This window comes from Lepidothrix coronata, unplaced genomic scaffold (assembly GCF_001604755.1).
Source record: "Lepidothrix coronata isolate B3197 unplaced genomic scaffold, Lepidothrix_coronata-1.0 Scaffold17, whole genome shotgun sequence".
Taxonomy (NCBI): domain Eukaryota; kingdom Metazoa; phylum Chordata; class Aves; order Passeriformes; family Pipridae; genus Lepidothrix; species Lepidothrix coronata.
This window is the reverse complement of record NW_016690197.1, coordinates 1,662,783-1,684,454: the sequence shown is the minus strand read 5'-3', so window position 1 is coordinate 1,684,454 and position 21,672 is coordinate 1,662,783. Positions and strand designations below refer to the sequence as shown.

General features: G+C 39.5%; 1 protein-coding gene across 5 annotated transcripts in view; it reads right to left on the bottom strand.

Moving 5' to 3' along the window:
* Window positions 1-21,672, bottom strand: part of OGDHL (oxoglutarate dehydrogenase-like) — a 52,241-nt gene extending 30,569 nt beyond the window's left edge. The window contains exons 1-6 of one of the 5 annotated variants that reach the window (XM_017807146.1): window positions 21,602-21,672; window positions 16,790-17,024; window positions 10,567-10,746; window positions 6,860-6,962; window positions 3,288-3,403; window positions 1,401-1,555 (exon numbers count right to left, since the gene is read on the bottom strand). In XM_017807146.1, the coding sequence (XP_017662635.1) occupies window positions 1,401-1,555; window positions 3,288-3,403; window positions 6,860-6,962; window positions 10,567-10,746; window positions 16,790-16,996 (761 nt within the window). In that variant the 5' untranslated portion in view covers window positions 16,997-17,024; window positions 21,602-21,672. The other 4 variants (XM_017807144.1, XM_017807147.1, XM_017807145.1 and 1 more) reach the window with 4 other exon arrangements.

The following is a 21,672-nucleotide window of genomic DNA, read 5'->3' as shown; positions in this document are numbered from 1 at the left end:
TCCACATCAGGGTCTAACATTTACTAATGCATATACAAAGTAGTTCAAAATGTACAAGGAGTATTTTACAGAAGGAGGAGTTAAAAATGAGCCTTGTACAATAACCTATCGGTAAAACCCACAAAGGATGAGAAATCCAACCTTAAAATTCAGTTTCAAGTACCTGAACTCTGCAGTACTTGGAATGAACACTTTTGAAAACAGTATTCTGGAGCAAAACAATGAAAACCTGCTTCCCAAAGCCACAAATCTCAAGAGCACAACCAGGTTTCTAAAAAATCAGATTTTTTTCCTAGATCATTTTCAAACCATAGAATAAAAAATGCACTGGAGAAAAGAGGATAGAAATTTTTGTAAAACTATTTTTCTTCCATTTTCAGGAGAGAATTAAATTGGCAGAAGACGAACATTTGGCTCCTTCATCCTACTAGAAATCCCAGATCTTTTCACAGTTTACACAGGAATAAAAGCACCAATTCTTGTCTTAAGATAAATGGAGGTGGTTCATATTGAGCACCTGTTAAACAACAAACAAACTTACTCAAGTGTAATATTCACTTGGCCATTAAGTTACATTTTTATTTCTGTTTAAATGAAACTTTTAACCAAACATACATTCTTGCTATAATATTGGCTAACAAAACACCTGGAAAAAATATCTTTTGACACCTCCAATGAGCACTTCACTTTTATGTCTTTGAACATGGAATCTTAACAAAAAAATGTGCCTTTCTAAATCTCTGACACTTGCGTTTATCAAAGGACATGCAAACTGTTTCAGATTGTAAAAACTAGAATGAATCTTGTGTCTGAGAAGTCTTGTTCTAAGGATAAGAGGATAATTCAGTCTCTGGGATCACAGCATTTCCACACAGACAGCCACAGTGGAAGCAATCAATAAGCTGTTTCCATATGTGCTCTCTCACGTTGCAAAGACTAAAACTGCTGCTGCCAGGTCATGCAACAGTGCTGCACATCTTGGCACATCCCAAAAGGAAAAGGGCAGAAACAGGACTTGAAATAACATTCCAGCATTGTTCTGACCCCTATTTTCTGAAACAGGATACAAATCTTTAACACAGATCTATATTACTTGTCTGTTGAAACAACTTTTTCCCATTTTATTTCCTCAAGCCAATGAAAACATTGCCCGATGTGCCACTAAAGGCTGGACAAATGTTACAGAACACAACCTGCCTTTTAAGACAATGGAATACTAAAAGTCACAACATAGACCTGGACACACGTCACAGCACACACTTTCCTTTGATATCACAGCCAGGTTAACTGCACCCACCTGGGCTCCAGATCTCACTGACTCTATTCACCTCAGCAGTTTACAGATGGCACCAGCTCCCACCCAGCAGCCACAGAGCAGTTTCCCAGCACCACCCCAGTACCTCATTGAGCGCACCAGCCTGGCCAACAAAGTCCTTTTTTCCTCATTAGTAAACTTCATAATTCCCGGCGTCTCAAACTTCTGCCGGATCCACTGGCACTGCTCCACATCATTGATGAACATGAACTCCAAGCCAATGTGCTGGCAGTAGGTATTCTAGGAAATGAAAACACCAACAGAGAAGCTTTAGGAGCTAATGGGCCACGAAAAAAACAAATACATTTTTTAAGTTATATTCCCTGTTACTCTTCTGAAAGCTATATTCTCATCTTCCTCTTCCACAGTATCTTCCCCGCAGCAATTCTATAAGTGAATAAATTATTTTACTGAATCTAGTTTTGTGCCTCAAAGCTTTCTCTACAAAGTAACAAAATTTTGAAAATGGAATATTGTCATTTGGTGATGTACTTAAAGCAGGCCAATAAACCCACCTTAACTGGCACATTTCACCTAACTCAGTACTGTTCTTACAGGCATAGTACAGTCTTTTCTTTAGATGCACCAGCAAAGATTTCCGCTAATTTACCAAAATTTACCCTGTCTTTTTTAAATGTCACCTGAAATCAAGCAATAAAGACAGTGAGAAGACAAGTATGAAGTCTCATGCAAATTATCTGATAACTGTCGACTTTCAGAAACCTGGAAATCTGAAAAAGAATCTAAGCAGCTGAGAGCAGAGAAAGGGCAGGGAGAAATGCGAAGACACAACAGAAATTTTATCTCCTTGCTCATTTTTTAAATTTTCTTTTTCTTACCTTAAAAAGACTATTTCATCAGAAAAAAATGTTTCCAAAATAAAAGTCAACAGAAGTAAGACCTAGTGTGAGTTTGAGACAAAACCACTGTGAACAGAGAGGTTCAAAATCACTCATACAAAGAGCAGTATGTGCTCTCTACTGCCTCTAAAAAGGAATTGAATGTTAACTTCAATTAAAAAAAATAATCCAAAGCTCTAGAGAGAAGAGGAAACCAGAGAGTTCTCTCTCCTTAACACGAATCAGTTCCTTGAGGCTTTTAGATTTTGCTATTGATTTTGTCCATTTATTTGCACATTGCAATTTTAAAGATTTTCTCTTGAAAATTGCTACACAGATAAGCTAGAAGTACAAAAACAAGAAAAACCCCAAATATAGAGCTCAAATGCACAACAGAGATAATATGTTAACAATTTACCAAGCTTCAGCTAAGCCAACATAAAAGTCAAACAGCACTAAGTCACTCAGCAGTCTGCAAATTCATTACCATTCCTACTTGCTATTTTGCTATTTGGAGTTCTCCTCTAATGACAGTGATTCCTTCAAATTAGTTTTGCTTTAAATTATTTCAGCTTTGATAACTTCTTATGGCTTAAACCTTATCACCTGTCAGACAATGAAACTCTACAAAAATGATTGGGGATGGAAAACAAGGAAATCACCGTCTACAAGCTACAGCCGGGCTTTCATGAATTTGGTACCCAGCCTTCACATTTTATCTCAAGTAGAAGTCTCACTAAAGCTGAGGATCTGAAGGCAACATCTGAACATCCTGAGCACTGTATACAGAGCTGCTTTATCTGTGGTTCAACACTTCAAAGACAATTTCTAAAGGCTCTACTCCTTTAAAGCAATATCAGTTCTTGACAGAGCGAGGGCTCGAATTAGTATTCTACCATACTCACCTCTTTTATACTCATCCTAATCTATACATTTCAGATATCCAGGTAATGAACCCAAAGGTGCTGCTACCTCTAGAAACAGTACAAAGGTTATTTTTCATGTCACTTGAATTCTTTACATGCTCTGTTAATAACTGACAAATTAGAAGGTTTTTTTTGTGACTGATAACTGGAAAAAGTTCACTTCTGTCTGGATGAAAACAACCATAAATTCAAAAATGTCCCACTGACCTCCAGGCGTTTGATGATCTCTCGTAAAGAAAGACTGTTCTCATTTCCTCCTATGAAGGTGGTTGTTGGCAGCTGAAAGACTTTGTCCAAATCTGATTCATGCAAACCATAAAACCCTACAACAGGTACATTATTTATTTGCAGAGCAGGGCAGGAGACAAAAAGGAAACCAGCATTGTTTTTCAAACCATGGCAATTATGTTTAATAAAACAATATTAAGAAAGAAGGTACCAGAATAAAACTTGAAAATGTGAATATTTTTCAGGTATCCATTAGTAAAACGCACTTTAGTCTGGATTTTAAAACTAATGTTTTAATTAAATAGTCATCATTTAATTAGAGGATAAACCATTCTTTCTTAAATGCTCAGATAAAACAACTGAAATTAAAATGACCCAAACCTTTTTTATATTTTAGCATATTAGCACATACACCATTGATTCTCCATACTATATCTTGCAGTTCACTGTTTAGTAAAACAACTAACTGTGATGATTGGGATTTATTCCTTGCTCTGTCATAAGCAACAAACACAAAAACAATCCCTCCTGACAGAGAGAACCAGCTGGTTGGAAGCGTATTCCATTAATAGATACACTAAGAGAAAATACACAACATGCTCAATGTAATGCAGTACAAGCACTCTGGTAGAACTTCCAAGGTGTTTCTATTCACTCTCTTTCTCTTTTTAGGGTAGTTTGAAATAGTCATGTAATGACCTGCACACAAAGATTTCCACACCCCCACCAACTAAAACAAGGAAAGCATATGTTTAAGCATATTGACCCATCTTGCTTTAGACATACCTAAACTTCTTCTGGCTGAGAATATTATTTAAGAAAATACTTCACTTAACTATTAAGTTTCAAAAACCAAAATACACAGCAGATAAGACTGAAAGACTGGTTAAAGACAAGTTAAAAGCTTTGTACGATGTAAGTTTAACCTAAAATCTGTTAAATGAAGAAAGGAAAAATAGCTTCTTACAACTGTAAGAAGCAAATGTATGACACTTATAACAGATATTACATACAGTTGTAGAAAGTCATATGTACATTAAAACTATGTATTTCACAGAATTTCTGAGTTGGAAGGGACCCACAAGGACCATCAAGTCCAACTCTTAACCAAATGGCCTGTACAGGGATTGAACCTGTGACCTTAGCACTGTGCTCCAACCAACTGAGCTAATCTCAAAGGTTATGTGTGCATGCATGTGTGAAAATATTTTAAAAATTAAAAATAGCTTCTTTTTAACTTTGAATTCTTTATCTTGGTTCCAGATAAGCTGCAGACATGCACTTTAACACTGACAAGACAGCCTGCACATGACTCTTAAATCAATAAAGAATAGTGCTCCCTATTCCCTACTAAATGACTTTTCTGAAGATGAAAAGGAAGCAGCAATTTAAAGATGAAATAATAACAGAACTTAGCATTTAGAGTTGAAGTCAGGCCACAGGACTGCATTGGCACCACTTTTACTACACGGCACTGTCAGTAAATAACACATTCTCCGCTTTAAAAATAATATATTTTAAAATATTCATTTTGGTTTTAGTAACAATTTTAACAATATATTAAAATTTCAAACCTAGAGCAATCAAAAAAAAAGGGTAGGTACCACTACTTCTCCTTTTTGGTATCGTACGAGGTGTTTTCCCAGCAGGAGGTTAGAGGGACACAGGGAATGACAGGGGCTTTAGTGTCATTTGAAACAAAGCAGTGCTAACTGTTTTGTTGGGTTTTTTCTTTGCTGACTTTCCCTCAGACTTCACAGGCTCTTCGTGTGCTATCATGCATAAACCAGAACACGTACAGGAGTGATCTGGGCAAACACAGAACATCTGTGCTTTGTACTGCAGCACCACATATTTACTGAAGCATCACCTCATGTTTAAAGAGATACAACCTTACTGAAATCCTGAGAGCAATTCTATAACCCGAATCATGCAGTAGGTACATCTGTGACTGCCTGCATTTTCAGAAGCAACTCTCAGAAGAAACTTCCTACCACAAGGTTTCTCAAAAAGAAACCAGAAGGAAGGATGAAGTAAATGCACAGAAAAAAATCAAACACTAAAATACTTTCTGTACCAGCAGAGACCTTTCATAAGTTTCCTGCTTAGAACATTCAAGGATGGGCAACATTTGAGACCCTCCTCTTTTTTGCTGTGCCAAGACTAGGGCAGAAATTTTGTTTGCCCTCACAAACTGAAATCACTTCAGTTACACTCTCAGAGACATCTCATTCAGAGGTCTCACATATTCTTCCTATGGGCACAAGGGCTTCAGTGTGACGCCTTCTGACCAGTCACAGCACTGTACTAAACTATCTGTACATTCCAAAGAAATGTGCACTGATGAGCTGGCTCTGACCCATGCTCCAAACTATATTCACTCACTAAATGTCTAATATATTTACTAGTAGGTACTTTCCTTTAATTAAAACTGACAAACTTCAGAGAGAACGCCCAGTTTGTGTAAGCACCTCTCAATTTACAGTCCTAGGCACTCTACTGCCTTTATATGATCAGAACTGCTTCTTTCCCTACCACCAGAAATAGAAAACACAGCAGCAACGAGGCAGTAGATGAGCTTACAGTAAAATTAAGAAGAATGTGCTTTATCTACTGCTTGCACTACGTTTTATGTCTGGTCTGAAAAGCTTCCCAACACATCAAAGAAAAATTGATTCAGTGTCTTCATCAAGTAGAAAACCACATTTTAAACAAACCAGGTAGATTGAAGAGTACAGAAAAATCAATCAGGTGTTTTTTTATTCAAGCAGAGAGAGGCAAAGCAATTGATCAGTGCAATTTCTGAGACCTGCCCTCCGAGCAACCAGAACTACCTTTACAAGGGCAGACCTTGTGCACCACACTCTTCCGGCAGTAAACTCAAGTGATCACCATTGGATTATACCCACAAGCAAAGAATTCTACGCTTTCCATCTTTTCTTTTGATAAATTCAAACAGACTTCTTCAAGACATACAGAAGGAATAAGTATCATACACTAGAATCCAAACTGGGTATGAAATTTTCCCTAAGTCCCTCTGTCCAGTGTTTTATTTATTGCTTGTTTTCCCTATTGACTAGCCTTCAGATGTCCCCAGTTCAAACACATATCAAACATAATGGTGTAAGAGTAATTTAGATTACCAGAGTCTTGGCCTAATGTATTGATTAGTATTAATTTCTGGTGGGGTTCAAAAATACAAGATTCAGGGGTTTTATAGAGTGCTTATAATCACCATTCACCAGAAGATGAATTCATAGGAACTTCACCTGTGATCTCAGAGTAGAAATTCCATAGTCCTGAAACTTTAGCCCCCTTACAGATACTCAAAGGCACTATTTCATGATACCAGCAAGCAGAAAAGGTAGAAGGTTCCTTGAAATGTGGCATCCCTGCCCATGGAGTGGGGTTGGAACTAGATGATCTTTAAGGCCCCTTCCAACCCAATCCTTTCTATGGTTCTGTGAAATGCCTTATTTAATCACCTCAGCCCAAGGAGACACAAGAGCAAAATGACCAGTGCAAGTAAGAAGGCAGCCAGACATACACACCGAGCTTATCGATTGTAGTAATTAGGTCAGATGGAACAAACGAATCCAGGTCTGCATCCAGAATTCCAAGGGGATCTAGCTGAGCCACATGGTGACCACGGATCTGAAAATGGAGGAAAGTAAGAGGAAAAATGAAATCACACTAACAGAAGTCAGACAAAGGGAAAAATTCACTGATATCTCTCCACAGTATATATCTCAGCCATTAAATCAAACAAACAAACACCACTAATGTGATGAGAGGGTCACATATTTCCCAAATTTTCTCATAAGAACAAAAAAAAAGCATTATAGCACTGGCTACATATACTACCTGTATTAAAAATTAATCAATACACATTAGAACATAACATTTATTTTATCTGACACACAATTCAACTGGGATTACACTGAAGTTTAAGTGAAGAAAGCCACTAAAGATTACTCTCAATCTCTGAGTAAAATTAACAAACTATGACTAGTCTATAGGTCTTATCGTTTGCCAATTCAGTAATTTTGTATTTCTGCTTGAATCTTCCTTTCTGAACCTGCAGAATACTAAAATACAGCACTGCTGACCTAAAACACTGATGGGTGCTGAAGTAGTTTATATTGGTAGTGAAAGGACTGCTCTTCCTGAGCTCTGTTCTGCATCAAATAGCATCTGATAGCATCCATTTTCAATTGTGAAATTTTGGAAATTTGATCTGTAATAAAAATCGACATTCAAGACACAAAAGAACACAAATTGAGTGGGGAATTTAGCCAGTTTTCAGTTATAAGTATAACTGGTGTCAATGCATGCCACAAGTTGCTATAAACTAGTGCCTTACATTATCATATAACATTGCCACACAAGAAATTTTGATCCAATCGAGCCACAAATACAAAACAATTTTTAATATGTCTCTTATGTGTGACTCTCATATGCCAGATTAACTCATGAAAAGCTTTGTATAGATGAATATATGAATATTTTCTCCTTAAATTTTTTCTTTTTAATGATGAATTAAGATCACTTGGGTAGAATTTCATTCACACTATGAGGATCCTAATTGTCCCTTAAAAAAAAAAGAAATTATAAACTGTATTATTAACAGTGAAGTGCCTCACACAGTCACAGAGTATGATTGATCCAAATATTCTATATTTGCAGGAAGAGTTCATAACAAAACGGTTTCCAGTCATAAAAAAGCCCAGAAATGCAGCATCTTTTTTAGAACCACCAGCCCTGTAAACTCAGCCCGACTTCTGCGATTCTTTGCATCTCATGAATCACCAGTAATAAAACCCTGACAGGCCAAATGATGCCCACGGCATCATCTGTGCCATCTGACTGTTTACAGCAGCACTAAGTCTATCTGACTGGAACCAAGCAAACAATTCTGTCTCAAGCATCATCAGCGGGAAAGAATTCACCTCCTTAAGTTACACCTGCTCTATACTATTAATAGGAAGAGGAAGAAGACCAGCAAAAATGCCAAAACCCAGAAGAGCAAATCAGTAAAATGATGTCCCATATTACACTTCAGGAGCATTTAACTAAATGACAATATTTTCCTCAATATCAAGCTATTCTTAATAACTTCTACTACTTTCACTGGCTACAGGATATAGTAACATCTGCAAAAATTGGAGATCAACCTTGTGGAAATACATGCATAAACAATTTTCATCAATTGCCATAACTTCGACTAAATGCAAGTATAGACTACTCGAAACCAGACCTTAAAATCAAGACTTCTAGATTAAGATGTAAAGAAATTAAAGGAAATAAACAAACAATAAAAGCCAAACCAAAACAAAAAAACCCACCCCAAAATAAAAGAAGACTCAAGAAATCAATTTTTCTAGACGTGCTTTTGTTAAGCACACACACTTCACTGGAAATCCTTGTTTCAGTGTGTCCAGTGCTTTACATTAGAAGAAGCAATAGATTAACTGCCTTTTCAGAAGTCCAGCTCAGCAGACCACAAAGCAGTTTGCCACAAAAACCATAAAACACTGACAGGTTTGAGAAATGAAAATCCTGTATCCTTCTGCATTTCACTTCATTATCAGGCAAGGGAAGGTCACAAATTATTATGCCCCTTCAACACTGAATTGAGAGGGTATTAAATACCTTTTAAAAAACAGACAGTTGCCTTAGGCAACCCTCTTTGATTGTTTGCTGCAGACACATAGGTGCCTGCCATTTACACAGACATTTCTGTTCCATCTCTTGACTTGGACAGCACACTCTTTCAAACACAGGGAACAAAATGGCAATCCCTGAACTATTTTCAAGTACATCACGTCAAAGCGGCCTCACATTCTCCAATTTTCTCTAATTCTTCACCAATTTTTTACTGCAAGCAAAAGTGGCAGTTTTCTATACACCTATTTCTAAGCAAATTTCATATATTCTTTATATTCACAAGCATTTATACTCTTTTACAACACCTTTCCAACTCAAAGGTGACAATGTGATGTGTACAAAAAAAGGCTTTCAACAAGTTCCTCTTCTGTTCTCTGATGACATCAGACAGGAGTTAAAATTCTTAAGGCAGGGCAGAACAGACCTGCTCAAGTCAAATTGTAGAAAACTTCTTGGGAAGTTACATACTTATTTAAAAAATAAAAATCAAATGGGAATATTTTGCTCAACACAGATCTGGTTTTCGGGGTTGGGGTCTTTTGTTTCATTTTACACTGTTTTTAAGCCTTTTATTGAAATTAAAATACTAAATAGAAGTCTAAATAAAAATATTTAAATTTGTTTTACATTTAGAAAACATGTAACCAAAACCACTGTATTATTTCCAAAATCCTCCTTCATTTAGAGGAAAAATAACAATATTAGGTCTAATTTCTTAATGTCATAGAAGGGTTAAAAATTTGAGTGTGAAACAAAGTCAGCTTTGATGAACAGCTCTCTAAAAGAAATCCATCAAAGCTGACCCAAACTCTGTCAGCCTTCCAAAATTCAGCTTCTAGTTAATTCATCATTTCTCCTCTCTCTTTTTATCTATAATCCTGCTCAAATCAGGAATCTCAAAATTCACCCTAAATGTAAGAGAAGGAAAGTACATTTCATCCTTTCTTACAAAAAGTAACATTTAGAGCTGTAATACAAACTTTCCCAGAGGTGAAGACTTGGATCATGGAAAAGTTTGCTGTTGAAGAGAGGGGAGTGTTCGTATTTCACTGCACACATCTGGAGATTCACTAGTACCAGTATACACAGGAAAACTACCTTCACATGAAGCACAGTTACTTCAGATAATGTGGCTTTCCAGTTTGGTCAGGCAACTTACTGAATCAGACACACAAACACACACACACAAAAAATCTTAATACAGTCCAGGGAGCCAAAAGAATAGCAAAGGCTAAGCTTCGACTTGTTTGGCTCCTGCTCCTCGTAAAGGGACAAAACCCAAGAGATTCATGTTCCCTTTCACTAACAGCTATCTCCATAAAGTGCTTCCAGGCTAAATCAGATGACCAACAACAGGTCTGCAGGTAATATGGATAATGAGTTTGCTAAACCAGAGGATCTCCCCAGTCTGAATCCACCACTTCTGTGTTTAGACACTGTGCAGGAAATAAAAAGCTGACTAGTTCAAGATATTTTGAATCAGAAGAAAGACAACAGTTAGGCCCAGAAGACAAACAAGAACATAAAAAGGAAGAAAAATATTGTTTGCAAAGTAGGGGCCCTCCCACACCTCCCCCCAGAGAACACTTACTTGGTATGCTCTGATCAAAGACTGCACAGCAAGGTGATCTTCAACAAGCTTTTCAGCTTTACCCGGTGTCTGGGCCAGGCCGTGGCTCTGAAGAAATGATGCTTTTCTTTCCAGCTGTGCTGGCAGATGGGGATCATGTGCTTGGCCAACATTAGCATTTCGGAAGAACAAATCCCAGGACTGGACACGTGCACAGAGAGGAAGAAGGGAAATTTGTTACCTCAAACAGAAGTCTCAACCAAAAGCAGGTCCTTCAAGGTGCAAATGCACCCCATTACAGTGTTAAGTACCACAAATTACCAGCAAAAAGAGAGCACTGACATGTCCAAATCTCAGTAGCAACTGTGTGTTTTATTTACACAGAGCCCTTTTCCTCCCATTTCTTACACTGAGCTTGCTCAGTGGAAAACTCTCCAGCACATATGAGTGCAAAACACCTTCATCCACTATCCATTCACACAGCTCTTTTTAACTGTGCTATTTATTCAGGCAACCAGGAATGGATATGATATTATGTGGCTGGTAAAGAGCCTACAAAACAAAGAACTTTAATAAATGAAATTAATCCATTCCTTTAATGATACTTATAGAATTTATGAATTCTATAATTCATAACTGAATACACTATATCAGAATCAGTCCTTAAGGGTTTTTCTTGAAGAAACTGTTTAAAAGCAATTAAAGTCTTTTTGAGTGAGGCTTTTGTTCTAAGATGCCTTCCTCACCAGCTCAGCTCACCTTACTGTGAGAAAGAAATTATGGACCTGGTTCCAGGTCCAAGTCATAATTTTAGAAGGGTACTTATTTCAGAAGCTGAATCACAACAAGTAAAAGATCCTTTCATTTCCATCTGTGCTTTTACACAAGCTACTTCCCTCACATATGCCCAAATCTTGTTTTCCTGAATTCCTTCCATTCTAATGAGATGGTCACTGTCCCAGATTAGAATGGTATTAGATACATGAATGCTAACAGACATAGGGGATAAAACATCTGAGATGCTTATACTCAGCCAAGAAGGAAGTCTGCACTAGCAGGCAACTAAGCAATACCTGTCCCCAGCTTACAGTTGCCATAGAAGTTAATGACAGGTCATAAAACACTTCCCCCCTCAGCTGGCTAACTCCAGAAAAAAAAGAAAGTTATTTCAAAACTTTAAAATCTTCGTGACTGGAATAGAAGAACCGATATAAATTTAATTTTGTGCAGTGCATGTTATTTACCCTGGCTGTGAGCTTCAAACTAACACATCTCAAGGAACCAAGGGCCAGAAAAGACAAAAAGTAGCCCAGGGAGTTTATTTTAAAAAGGTTACTTAATATATTCATTGCAGAACACACAAAAGAATCAAAATAATGTAGTAAAAACATGGCACAACAGGAAAATACTTATAAAATCACATTTTCATTAACAAAAGGTCTTCCCATTGAAATTTCCTCAAGATTTAAGGTGTTCAGAAACACCATGAGAGGGGAATAATAAAAGAGCTAAACATCATCCAACCTTCCAAGTTCAAGTTATGGAACTGGAGGGGACTCATTGAACCTGTAGATTAGAACCTCATCATTAGCATTTGACTCCTTTGTTGAGTCAAAACCTTTTCCTTTAGATGTAAAAGCACAGTCCCACAAACAACTGAATATTTTTTTAGACAAGTGCTCTGCCTAGAGAGTTGCTAACAAAATTCAGATAGACTTGCCCAACAAGTGACTTGTTTAAGGAGAATCAGCACAGGACCCTTTCTTCATGCAAACTCACAAATACAAAGAACATGTTCACATCTGAAGATGCAGCCAGCTGGGACAGAAAGAACCTATACTATTTTTTCCTATCACATTTTTGAACTTATTGATTTGTTGGGCAGGCTTGACATTTAATCAGAGGGGAGGGAAAATACATCATTTGGCTACAGAAAATTAGTTTTTTCTAGATACACATCCATCAAAGCCTTTACAAATTTCTATAGTGTCTTTCAAGATTGATACCAGATTATAGTCTTCAAGTCCTGTGTATCAATGTCAGTCTTTGGCAACAGCATTTGCCATGTGACTGAACAGACAGAAGACCAGCTTGGTCTCACAGCAAACCTGCAGCTTCTCAATTAAATTCGTAAAGTTCTTCGAGAAAATGGTAGAGGAGACTTATAACAGAAAAATACATCTGCAAAAAACCAAACTTACTATAGTGATAGATGATACATTCTTTTTTTTTTTCCTTCTGTCAGCAAATCTATATTGTAGTTAACCATTATTTTTTCAAGTAATATAACACCATTCAAGTGATTCAGTGGCAGCATTCTACTCTCATATAATAAACAGTGTTGCACTTAGAATAACAAGTAACATATTCGTTATCCTGATGGTTTGTTTTTTTCCTAGTGACATCACAATATTTATCAACTGCAGTGAGGACAGTAAAGCCTTAAAAGATACACACCGAGCATCACTACATCACTTAAAAAAGAAAATAAATAAAATGAAGTCAAAACAAAACAAAGCCCCCACACTTTTTCCTAGTACATAAGCCAAGGAAGTGATTACACACAGTAGAGTGGCTGCATGCAGGATAACATGGCAGGCATTATGTACTCCATATCCAGCCATGCAGTTTTGTAATTAATCTTGTGATAGTAATAACTGAGCCTTGTCAAGCTTCTCTCTTATGATCTATGGCCCTGACACCAAGCTTCAAGGAGAAATAATGATGCTTTTTTCAGAGACTACGTCATTTTATTCTGATCGTTGTTTTGGCTACTCTTAAGGATGGGAAATTCAAAACACAAGGAAAAGCAGGTAATCATCAGGAATGGATCTGCACCAAGAATAAAAGCTCCTATGTATATACATGCATATTCCTTGAAATACAACCATGTCATACATAGAACAGAGAGATTCTTAGAAACACTGAATATGCTCGTTGGAATGTGACAGCCATATTGCAAACAGTTTTAAATAAACATACGAGGGAAGAAATGTCCAGTCAAATCTTCTGAGAGGGAAATCATTAGGGGAGCCTTGATTAATTGGAGTTTCTACGTAAAAGCAAATAGAGTATGATTTTTAAAGCCTAGGGGGAAAAAACAAAAAAACAAACAAACAAAAAAAACCCAACCAAACAAAAAAACCCGAGCATTTCCATCTAATCAGGGAGGCACATCTCGTCTGAAAAGGGGCTATCCGAGGAGAAGAAACATGAGAAGAAATAGGATATAAAGAGGAAAACTAAACAGAATGTTATATCTAAAGACCTAGCACAAACTGGCTTTCTGTGCTGGACATACTGAATAAAACACTGAAATATGAGTGACCTGCAGAGAGTCAAATTATCGACAATACCATAACCAACACCACATGGTGTCTTGACATTATTTTCCAACACTTCCACCCCTTTCCACAGCAGAAGGACAAATTCACAACTTGTCTACAGTCATAAAATTATGGCATGAATTTTTCTGTATTTTTAAGAAAATGGGGTGATTTCAACCCTTAGCATTTTTAACCTGTTTTATAAAAGCCCAAACTGAACAATTTCCATCAGTAAAAATCTTGGGTAAGTACTCACAGTTTTCAGTTGATGAAATCAGATGGATTTCAAGAAACCAAAAATTAATTAAGTTGATGAAACAAAGTAAAATTGATTGGAAACATTCTTCTCCCCCTCACTTTTTTTCTAGGCTGTGAAAAACCTAATAATTTAGGCAAGAATAGCTGTAATCCATCATTTCCATCAACCTTCTTCTTTTAAGCCTCATAAACCAGGGACACAGTGAATTTACTTTGGTTCATTACTGTTGTAAGTATATTACACATAGTTAACCTAGAAAAGAATCCACACATTTTTATAATTGTGCTAGTTTGGGCTGGGGTAGTTAATTTTCCACACAATAACTGGTTTGGGCCTGTTTTGGATTTGAAAACAGGGTTGGTAAAATAGAGATGTTTTCACTACTGCTGAGCAGAACTTACACAGCATCAAGGCCTTTTCTGCTTCTCACTCCACTCCACCAGCTGGAGGTGCACAAGGAGTTGGGAGGGGACACAGCCAGGACAGCTGACCCCAACTGACCCAAGGGATATCCCCTAACATAAGACATTGTGCTCAGCATATAAAGCTGGGGGAAAGAACAAGGAAGGGGAGATGTTCAGAGTGATGGCATTTGTCTTCCCAAGTCACCATTACACACATGATGGAAACCTGCTGTCCTGGGGATGGTTGAGCACCTGCCTGCCCACAGGAAGTGTTGAATGAATTCCTTGCTTTGCTTTGCTCATGTGGATGGTTTTTGCTTTCCCTATTGAACTGTCTTTATCTCAACCCATGTGTTTTCCCACTTTTACCCTTCCGATTCTCTCCCAGTCCTGCTGGTGGGGTGACTGAGCAGCTGCATGGAGCTTAGTTGCCATCTGGGGTTAAACCACGACCAAAATGCATCTTGAATTGCCTGGGATCCACTCCCTAGGCCACAGCCTACTCCACCAGGACATTTACATTCCTCTGTCAATTCACTTCTGCTGGTTTATCGGTCACTGTTCAACCTACAAAGCACATCACCTCATCAGGGTCCATCGTCAGACCGTGCCTGAACCGCCAGACGAACTGGATCTCCTTTCGGCAGGACTTTCAGCATTTCCGCCCACTCCCGAGCACCAGCAAAGTAACGAGCAGGTCTAAATTCTCCGAGGCCTTAGTTCAGCACCCTGGCCAGCTCCGGGCGGCCGCGGTCCCCGCGCCCAGCGCTGCCGCCCCGCTCCCGGCTGAACCAGGGTTCTGCACTTGGGGTGTGCTCACCCAGGGGAACTCCTCACCCCTTGAGAGGTCTGCCGGGCTTCCCAGCAGCGAAGTGCACTCCATTGCAAAGGGTCTGAACGAGGAATTTCATTCTTCCGAGAGGAAGAAGTTCACCACTAACCAACATAATGTAAATAAAATAAAAACAATGTCACCGTGATGTCACCACCTGCGCTCCTTATGCCTGAGTTCATCCCCTCAGTGTCCTCTATACAAAAGGGCTTATATGGATCTACACTTCCCACACATCATGAGGGCTTCTCAGGAATTAGTTCAGCACAGCCCCACAACATGCTAGTCCAGATGGGATGAGAGAAGAAGACACTCCTGGAGAAGTTCTCTCCAGTTCCAGGTTAAGGGATAACATAACAGACCTAGGATCTACCTCCTATGTGAATAACAGTCTTCAGCATTGTCACTGCATATATCAGCTTTCAACAGGACTAAATTCATACACAACATCCAAAAACCCACCCAGAACTGCCTTTTTTGGTCTCCTTTTTTGTTTTCCCTCCCCCCCTCAATGTGCATCACTTCCTCAAGCTGTAGACACATAATCAAACTTAGAACAACAACTTTTAAGTGACATTTTGATATACCTGCATCGAGAATACGGGAACAGACAACCAATTTGGTAAACATTTTGGGCACAATTCACATTACTTCCCTAGAAAATGACTTTTCTGTCTTAGAATTTATCAGACTTCTCATCAGCTTCTTAAGTTACTATACATGTATCACCATAACAGAGCCTTCCTTGTCAGCAGAAAGCTTGTTAGAAAATAAGTCTATGTATTTTGCCCACAAGAAAGGATTTGGGCAATAGATTTAAAGTTCAAAAAAAAAATGAAACAAATGTGTCTTGCCTGGATAGAGAGGCAGAAAGACAAAACAAAATACTTTTCAAGATACTTCAGAAGAATTTTCTGACGATTTCAGATTCAGTTTTAAGGTTACAACTTCCACAGCTACCTAAAGGGAACTAAACATTCATCTTCTTCAGACAGTTTCAAAGTACCAACGTCAACACACATTATTTAAATATAACATATTCTATGATACAAGCTTATTACAATAAACCAAAAAATGAAATGTATTTTATTCTTGGATCTTCTTCCAGGTGTAACTAGTTACTTAACACTGCTTGAACAGCATTTCCACGGAGGAACAAAGTTTCAGAGCAGCTTACTATTTCTGGTCTGGACTTCTTGTTCTTTCCCCTCAGCTCATCATGCCCATGGCTCCTCTGTACTTTTATAGTTGCAATATCACATCTTACAACAATCAATATGCGGGAAATTAATTTCACAGTTTTCATTTCATACAAGCCCTTTTCCTGAGCTTTTTATAAAAAAACAAGTTAAAAAGTAAAAAAAAAAAACACCATACCACTCTTGAACCAATATTATCATTTGAAGGTGAGTTTTAGACTTACCTTATGTACACTTTCAGGGTTTTCAAGCCATGCATAGTACATTTCCTCCACATAACTTGAATTGCCCCCACTCAGGAAAGGTTCTGAGGTTCCTGACGAAAGATACCGTTGGCCATGTAAAAATGCCCCTCTGGCTATATTCTGCTTTTCCAGAAGTTTAGTGCCATGACACTTCAGCACAGCTGCAAACAACTTCAGATGACTCATGTTTGTTTATTAGACAGACGATCCAAGTCTATTAATAAGACAAAACCAAATTTAATCAGAAAAAGAGACAATGAATTGCAAACACGTTTCAGCCCCACAGTGAAAACTGATGTTTATGGCTACAGTGCTCTTCAACAAAGCTCAGGCCTAGGCATGAAGCTCACCTCAGGGTTAGGCCTAGAGCAGTGGAATCGCTGCTGATGGCCATCCCCACATCAGCAGTTCTCTCACAGCTCCTGTAACTCATAACATTCCCCTGAAGCAATCACCCCTTGTACCGCATGCCCTGAGCCCTGGTTCCCTGGGAACAAATGAGTCTGCTAATCATTGACTTTTTGGGAGCTCTGGGCAACCCCAACTGTTGTTTCTCTGTTTAGAAAGTTGCAACCTTTCACCAAGTCAAGCTGGGGTAGGTTCAACCAACAGTGTCAAACACGGACACCGTGGTTACAAAAATTTATGCCATGAGTAATGGAGCTGACAAAATAATTAGAAACATTAGTTAGGTGTTCATGTTGACATTAGCCTTCAATCAGTGTTACACTAAGAAAAGGCTCAGGTTAATCTGTTCTCCTATCTAGCAACATTTATCTTGTTCTTCCAAGTGAACTCTTACCAGCTTTGTAACAAGGAGAGAAGATTCCCTGCAGTTTTGAACACAAAGGGAAAAACAACAAAGGTTGAATCTTGGGAATGCTGAACACGATCAGCTCCAGTGCTAGCAAAGGGAATCAGAGCTCACCTTCAAAATAACACGAACAAATGCAGCTTGCACTAGTCCCAAAATAGAACAGTCTTAATGCTGAAGTTGCTACAACTGCAAAGTAATAGCAATAATGTGAAAAGAAACTATTAGTTTCATTTTCACTGTAAAAGTATTTGGAATGTACAAGAATAGAGAGGGTTACTTAAGAGGAAGTAAAATTCAGATTTAACTCCAAGGTGTCTCTCATTTGTTTTGTTGTCTACCGAGAGAAATAATTTATTTGGTCACAAGGTAAAATACAATGGTTTTTGTTGGTGGTGTGACTAGCTGAACAGTTGCTAAAGAGAAACAAAGGTACTGAGCTGCCAAGTGAACTTCAAAGTGTTTTAAAAACAACACTGTCATTTTGAGTCATAGAATACATTTTAATGTTCCCCATTACATATTAAGTTTTCTTTATCTCTAATTCAAAAAGTAATAGATACCTTAAAAATTTTGTGTAAACATTTTCTGTATATAAATCCCATTAAATTATTTTCTTACTGTTTTTCCTGTCACCCCCTCGCTTCAAAAAAAACAAAATATATGGTTATAAAACTCTTAAATTTCTAAGGGATGGGAAGAGCTGCATTTTTCACCCTCTGATTTAAAAGTTAATATTGATCTTTAGAAAAAAAGCAAAAGGGCTCTTACTAAATAAAACAGTATTACTCCTTGTTCTTCTGTGGCATTACATTTTTAACTCCCCATCTATTTTAAGTGCTGGTGACCTTTCCTAGTTGCTGCCTTGAACTGTATCATCCCAGCAGGGAACTCTTCTCCTTTGACACACCAAATTCCCTTGTTTCCACTTTCAAGACTTCTGCAGCCTTTTCACTCTCACCCAGTAGCAGATCTGACATGTAGTTCCTAACACCAGCTGCCATCATCCACTTACTGAATGTTCCAAACAAGCACTTGTCCACGTTCTCCATGGTGCCCAACACATGGAAAGTATCCTCCCGAGGCAGCATCCTCCTTTAATCCTATGAACCCCTCAAAACCACACACTCTTCTCTCTCCATTTGGCATTTGCAGCAAAATGCCAACAGTTAGGATACCGATATGCTAAATCCCCATACATCAGCATTATTTCCTATCTACCAATATTCACTTGTCATTTCCCATTTCACAGATTGAAAGCTTACTACGACAACAATTTCCTCCTCTGTCAACACCCCGTCTCTGATATGGGCTCCGAGGCAACTGTAGGAACAGAAACACTACCAGCACCATTTTGAAAGTAGATTAAGTCCTGCAAAAGCTCAGAGTGACTGCAAGAGCACTGACAGAGCTAATACACCGCCTGCATACATAATTCTCTTCAAGATGTAACCCTGTCTATGCATGATGTCATTTTGCAAAACTTGGTAAGATTTCAACATGTTATAACAGTGAGAACAGAGAGGTCACCATGGCACTTACAACTTTATGAGAGAAATTATTATTCCACCTATCTTACTGCATGCAAATCTCACCCTCTGCCACCAAACTCTTGCACAGATACATGAGGGGTGGACACTCATTCCTACAGGGTTACCTACCCTCATTCAAAATGGCTCTGCAAAGATCTAGGAGATAAGACAATGAGAGAAACATTTTTCTCAGTTTATCATACTACAGTGGCAAGCTTCTTAAGTAGGGGTAATTTCACATTCTTTCTTCATAATATGTCTGTCTGAAGAATGTGCAGCTCTTTTTTCTAGCATTTAGTAAAGAACACATAGCAGAACAACAACAATTTGTCAGGGAGATTTGAAAATGGATGCAAATGACATAATATATAACAGAAACAAAGAGCTTGTAAGTAGTACCAGTCACTTCCAGTTCCATTTAAATTTCAAAATGGGGTCAGAACCATACTTCAAACTCTAGCTACTGAATATGCAATCTGTAAGAGCTATGGTCACTCCTGTGAAGAAATAAAGATCACAGGTGAGGAGAACTGTTACCACAGACATTATTCCTATCTCATGAAAAAGTAATGCATCCATTGTTATGCATGTATGAAACAAAAATGGACAGAGTCACCAATTGCTTAATTCCGGTCAGATTTCACTACAGACTAATATGACTCAAAAAACCTGACTTCTTCCTAGTTCTTCCTTTTGCACACACTGCTTTTCAGCACAGATGTCAGCTGTCAGTAGCTAAACAAGCCAGAGACCACCAGCGTGATCATAGACCATTCCAGCCCACTCAGCCTTGAGGCTGTCAGTCAAAAACCTGCACACAGGACAGCAGGCAGAAGTCGGAAGTAGTTAGACCTGTTCCACTCCACTATGCTTCCTAAACCAACCCTGAAATGGAAACAGTGATTGGCACGGAATCAAGCTGAGCCAAGGGCAACCTAAAGGATGGTATTAATTAAATCCCTACCGGAGGTCAAAAATAAGAAAGAAGCAGTGAACCAAAAGAACAACCTTTAATGCACCAAAGCACCCTCAAAATGGTGGAATTAAATGAAAGCCCTGAGCAGCTGAAAATTTCTGCAGCTGTTCCATCCCAAGCAGCGAGTTAGCTTTCACCTTGGCACTTCCAGCTCTAGAAGTGACCTAATGTCATGGGCAGTCTTGTGAATTATTCTACCCAGGATTCTAGAGGACAATAGAAGCATGCAGAAAACAGCAAGGCACTTCTGATTACAAAGCCTTTATCCAGCTTTTTACAAAATCACTTTAAATATAAATATGTTGCACGTATGAATCATTATCCTTCTGGTATTGCCAATGCCCTTACCACGTTTCTTAACGCACAGGAAGCCCTGCTGCCAATGTTAACAAATGATCTTTATGCTCTGCAGAAGTGGTCATTAATAAGCCTGGCCCATATTTCACAAAAGCACTCCTTCATCCACTATCATGGTCATTTTCTCTATATTCTGCACACAACTCACTCCTAAAGCACTTTTTAAGATTGAAAAATTCTAATAAAACAAGGCTGACAGTGAAAAAAACGCATGAAGATAATAAAGTTTCTCTGAAAGTCTGTCATAGATAATTTAAACTAGCGATGCATGGAACATCCTTATTAAACAAGGCTACTTCAGGGATATAAACCTCCACGTGCTAAGTGTTTCTTCTCCCCCCAGCACAGATGTACCATGCTGCACAGAGAATCACAATCCTCCATCCAGAACTTTGGCCTGGAGGAAATTTTCAAGCGGCACGTTCGCTACAAGGCACACACTGTAAACCTCGGGCAACGGAGGTATCTCAGTGCCATGAAACCAACGGATTTATTACTGTCCCCTCGAAAAAAACGCCTTCAGTGGGTACCGAAGGGACAACATCACCGCAGTGCCACAGGGATAACATCACCAGGGTACCAAGGGGATGGATGACACGACCGCGGTACCAAAGGGACAACATCACCGTGGTACTCCAGGCTACCAACGCGTTGTAAAAGAGCAGGGGGCAGTATCTGTGAGGGGTCGGGTTTGCTCTCCTGCCCCTCCCCGTACCGCAAGGACACGTCCTTCCCCGGTGTCCCGGTCACCGCGGCCGCCACCGGGGCCCGGAGCCCGCGGGGCTGTCGGAGCGCTCCCGGTGCGGCGGGGCCGAGGCACCACCGGGGCCCGGGCCAGGAGGGGCCGTCCCCGCTCGCCCCGCGCCCCGGCGCCCGGCCCGCGGCGCGACCGCCCCTCAGCCGCACGGCGAGCGGCCCCGGGGACCTGCGCGGCCGGGCCCGGCCTGGCCCCGCCGCCCCCCGCCCCTCACCGGCGCGGACAGACCTGCGGGGGCGGGGAGGGTCCGGCGCATCCGCGGAGGGCAGGGCAGGGAAGGGCAGGGCAGGGAAAGGCAGGGCAGGGAGGGGAGGGCAGGGAGGGATCGCCGGGAGCGGCGGGGCGGGGGCCGCACCTGCGTCACGTGGGGCGCGCGCGCTGAGGTCACGGCGGGGCGGGGCCGCGCGCGCCGCACCGGCACAGCCG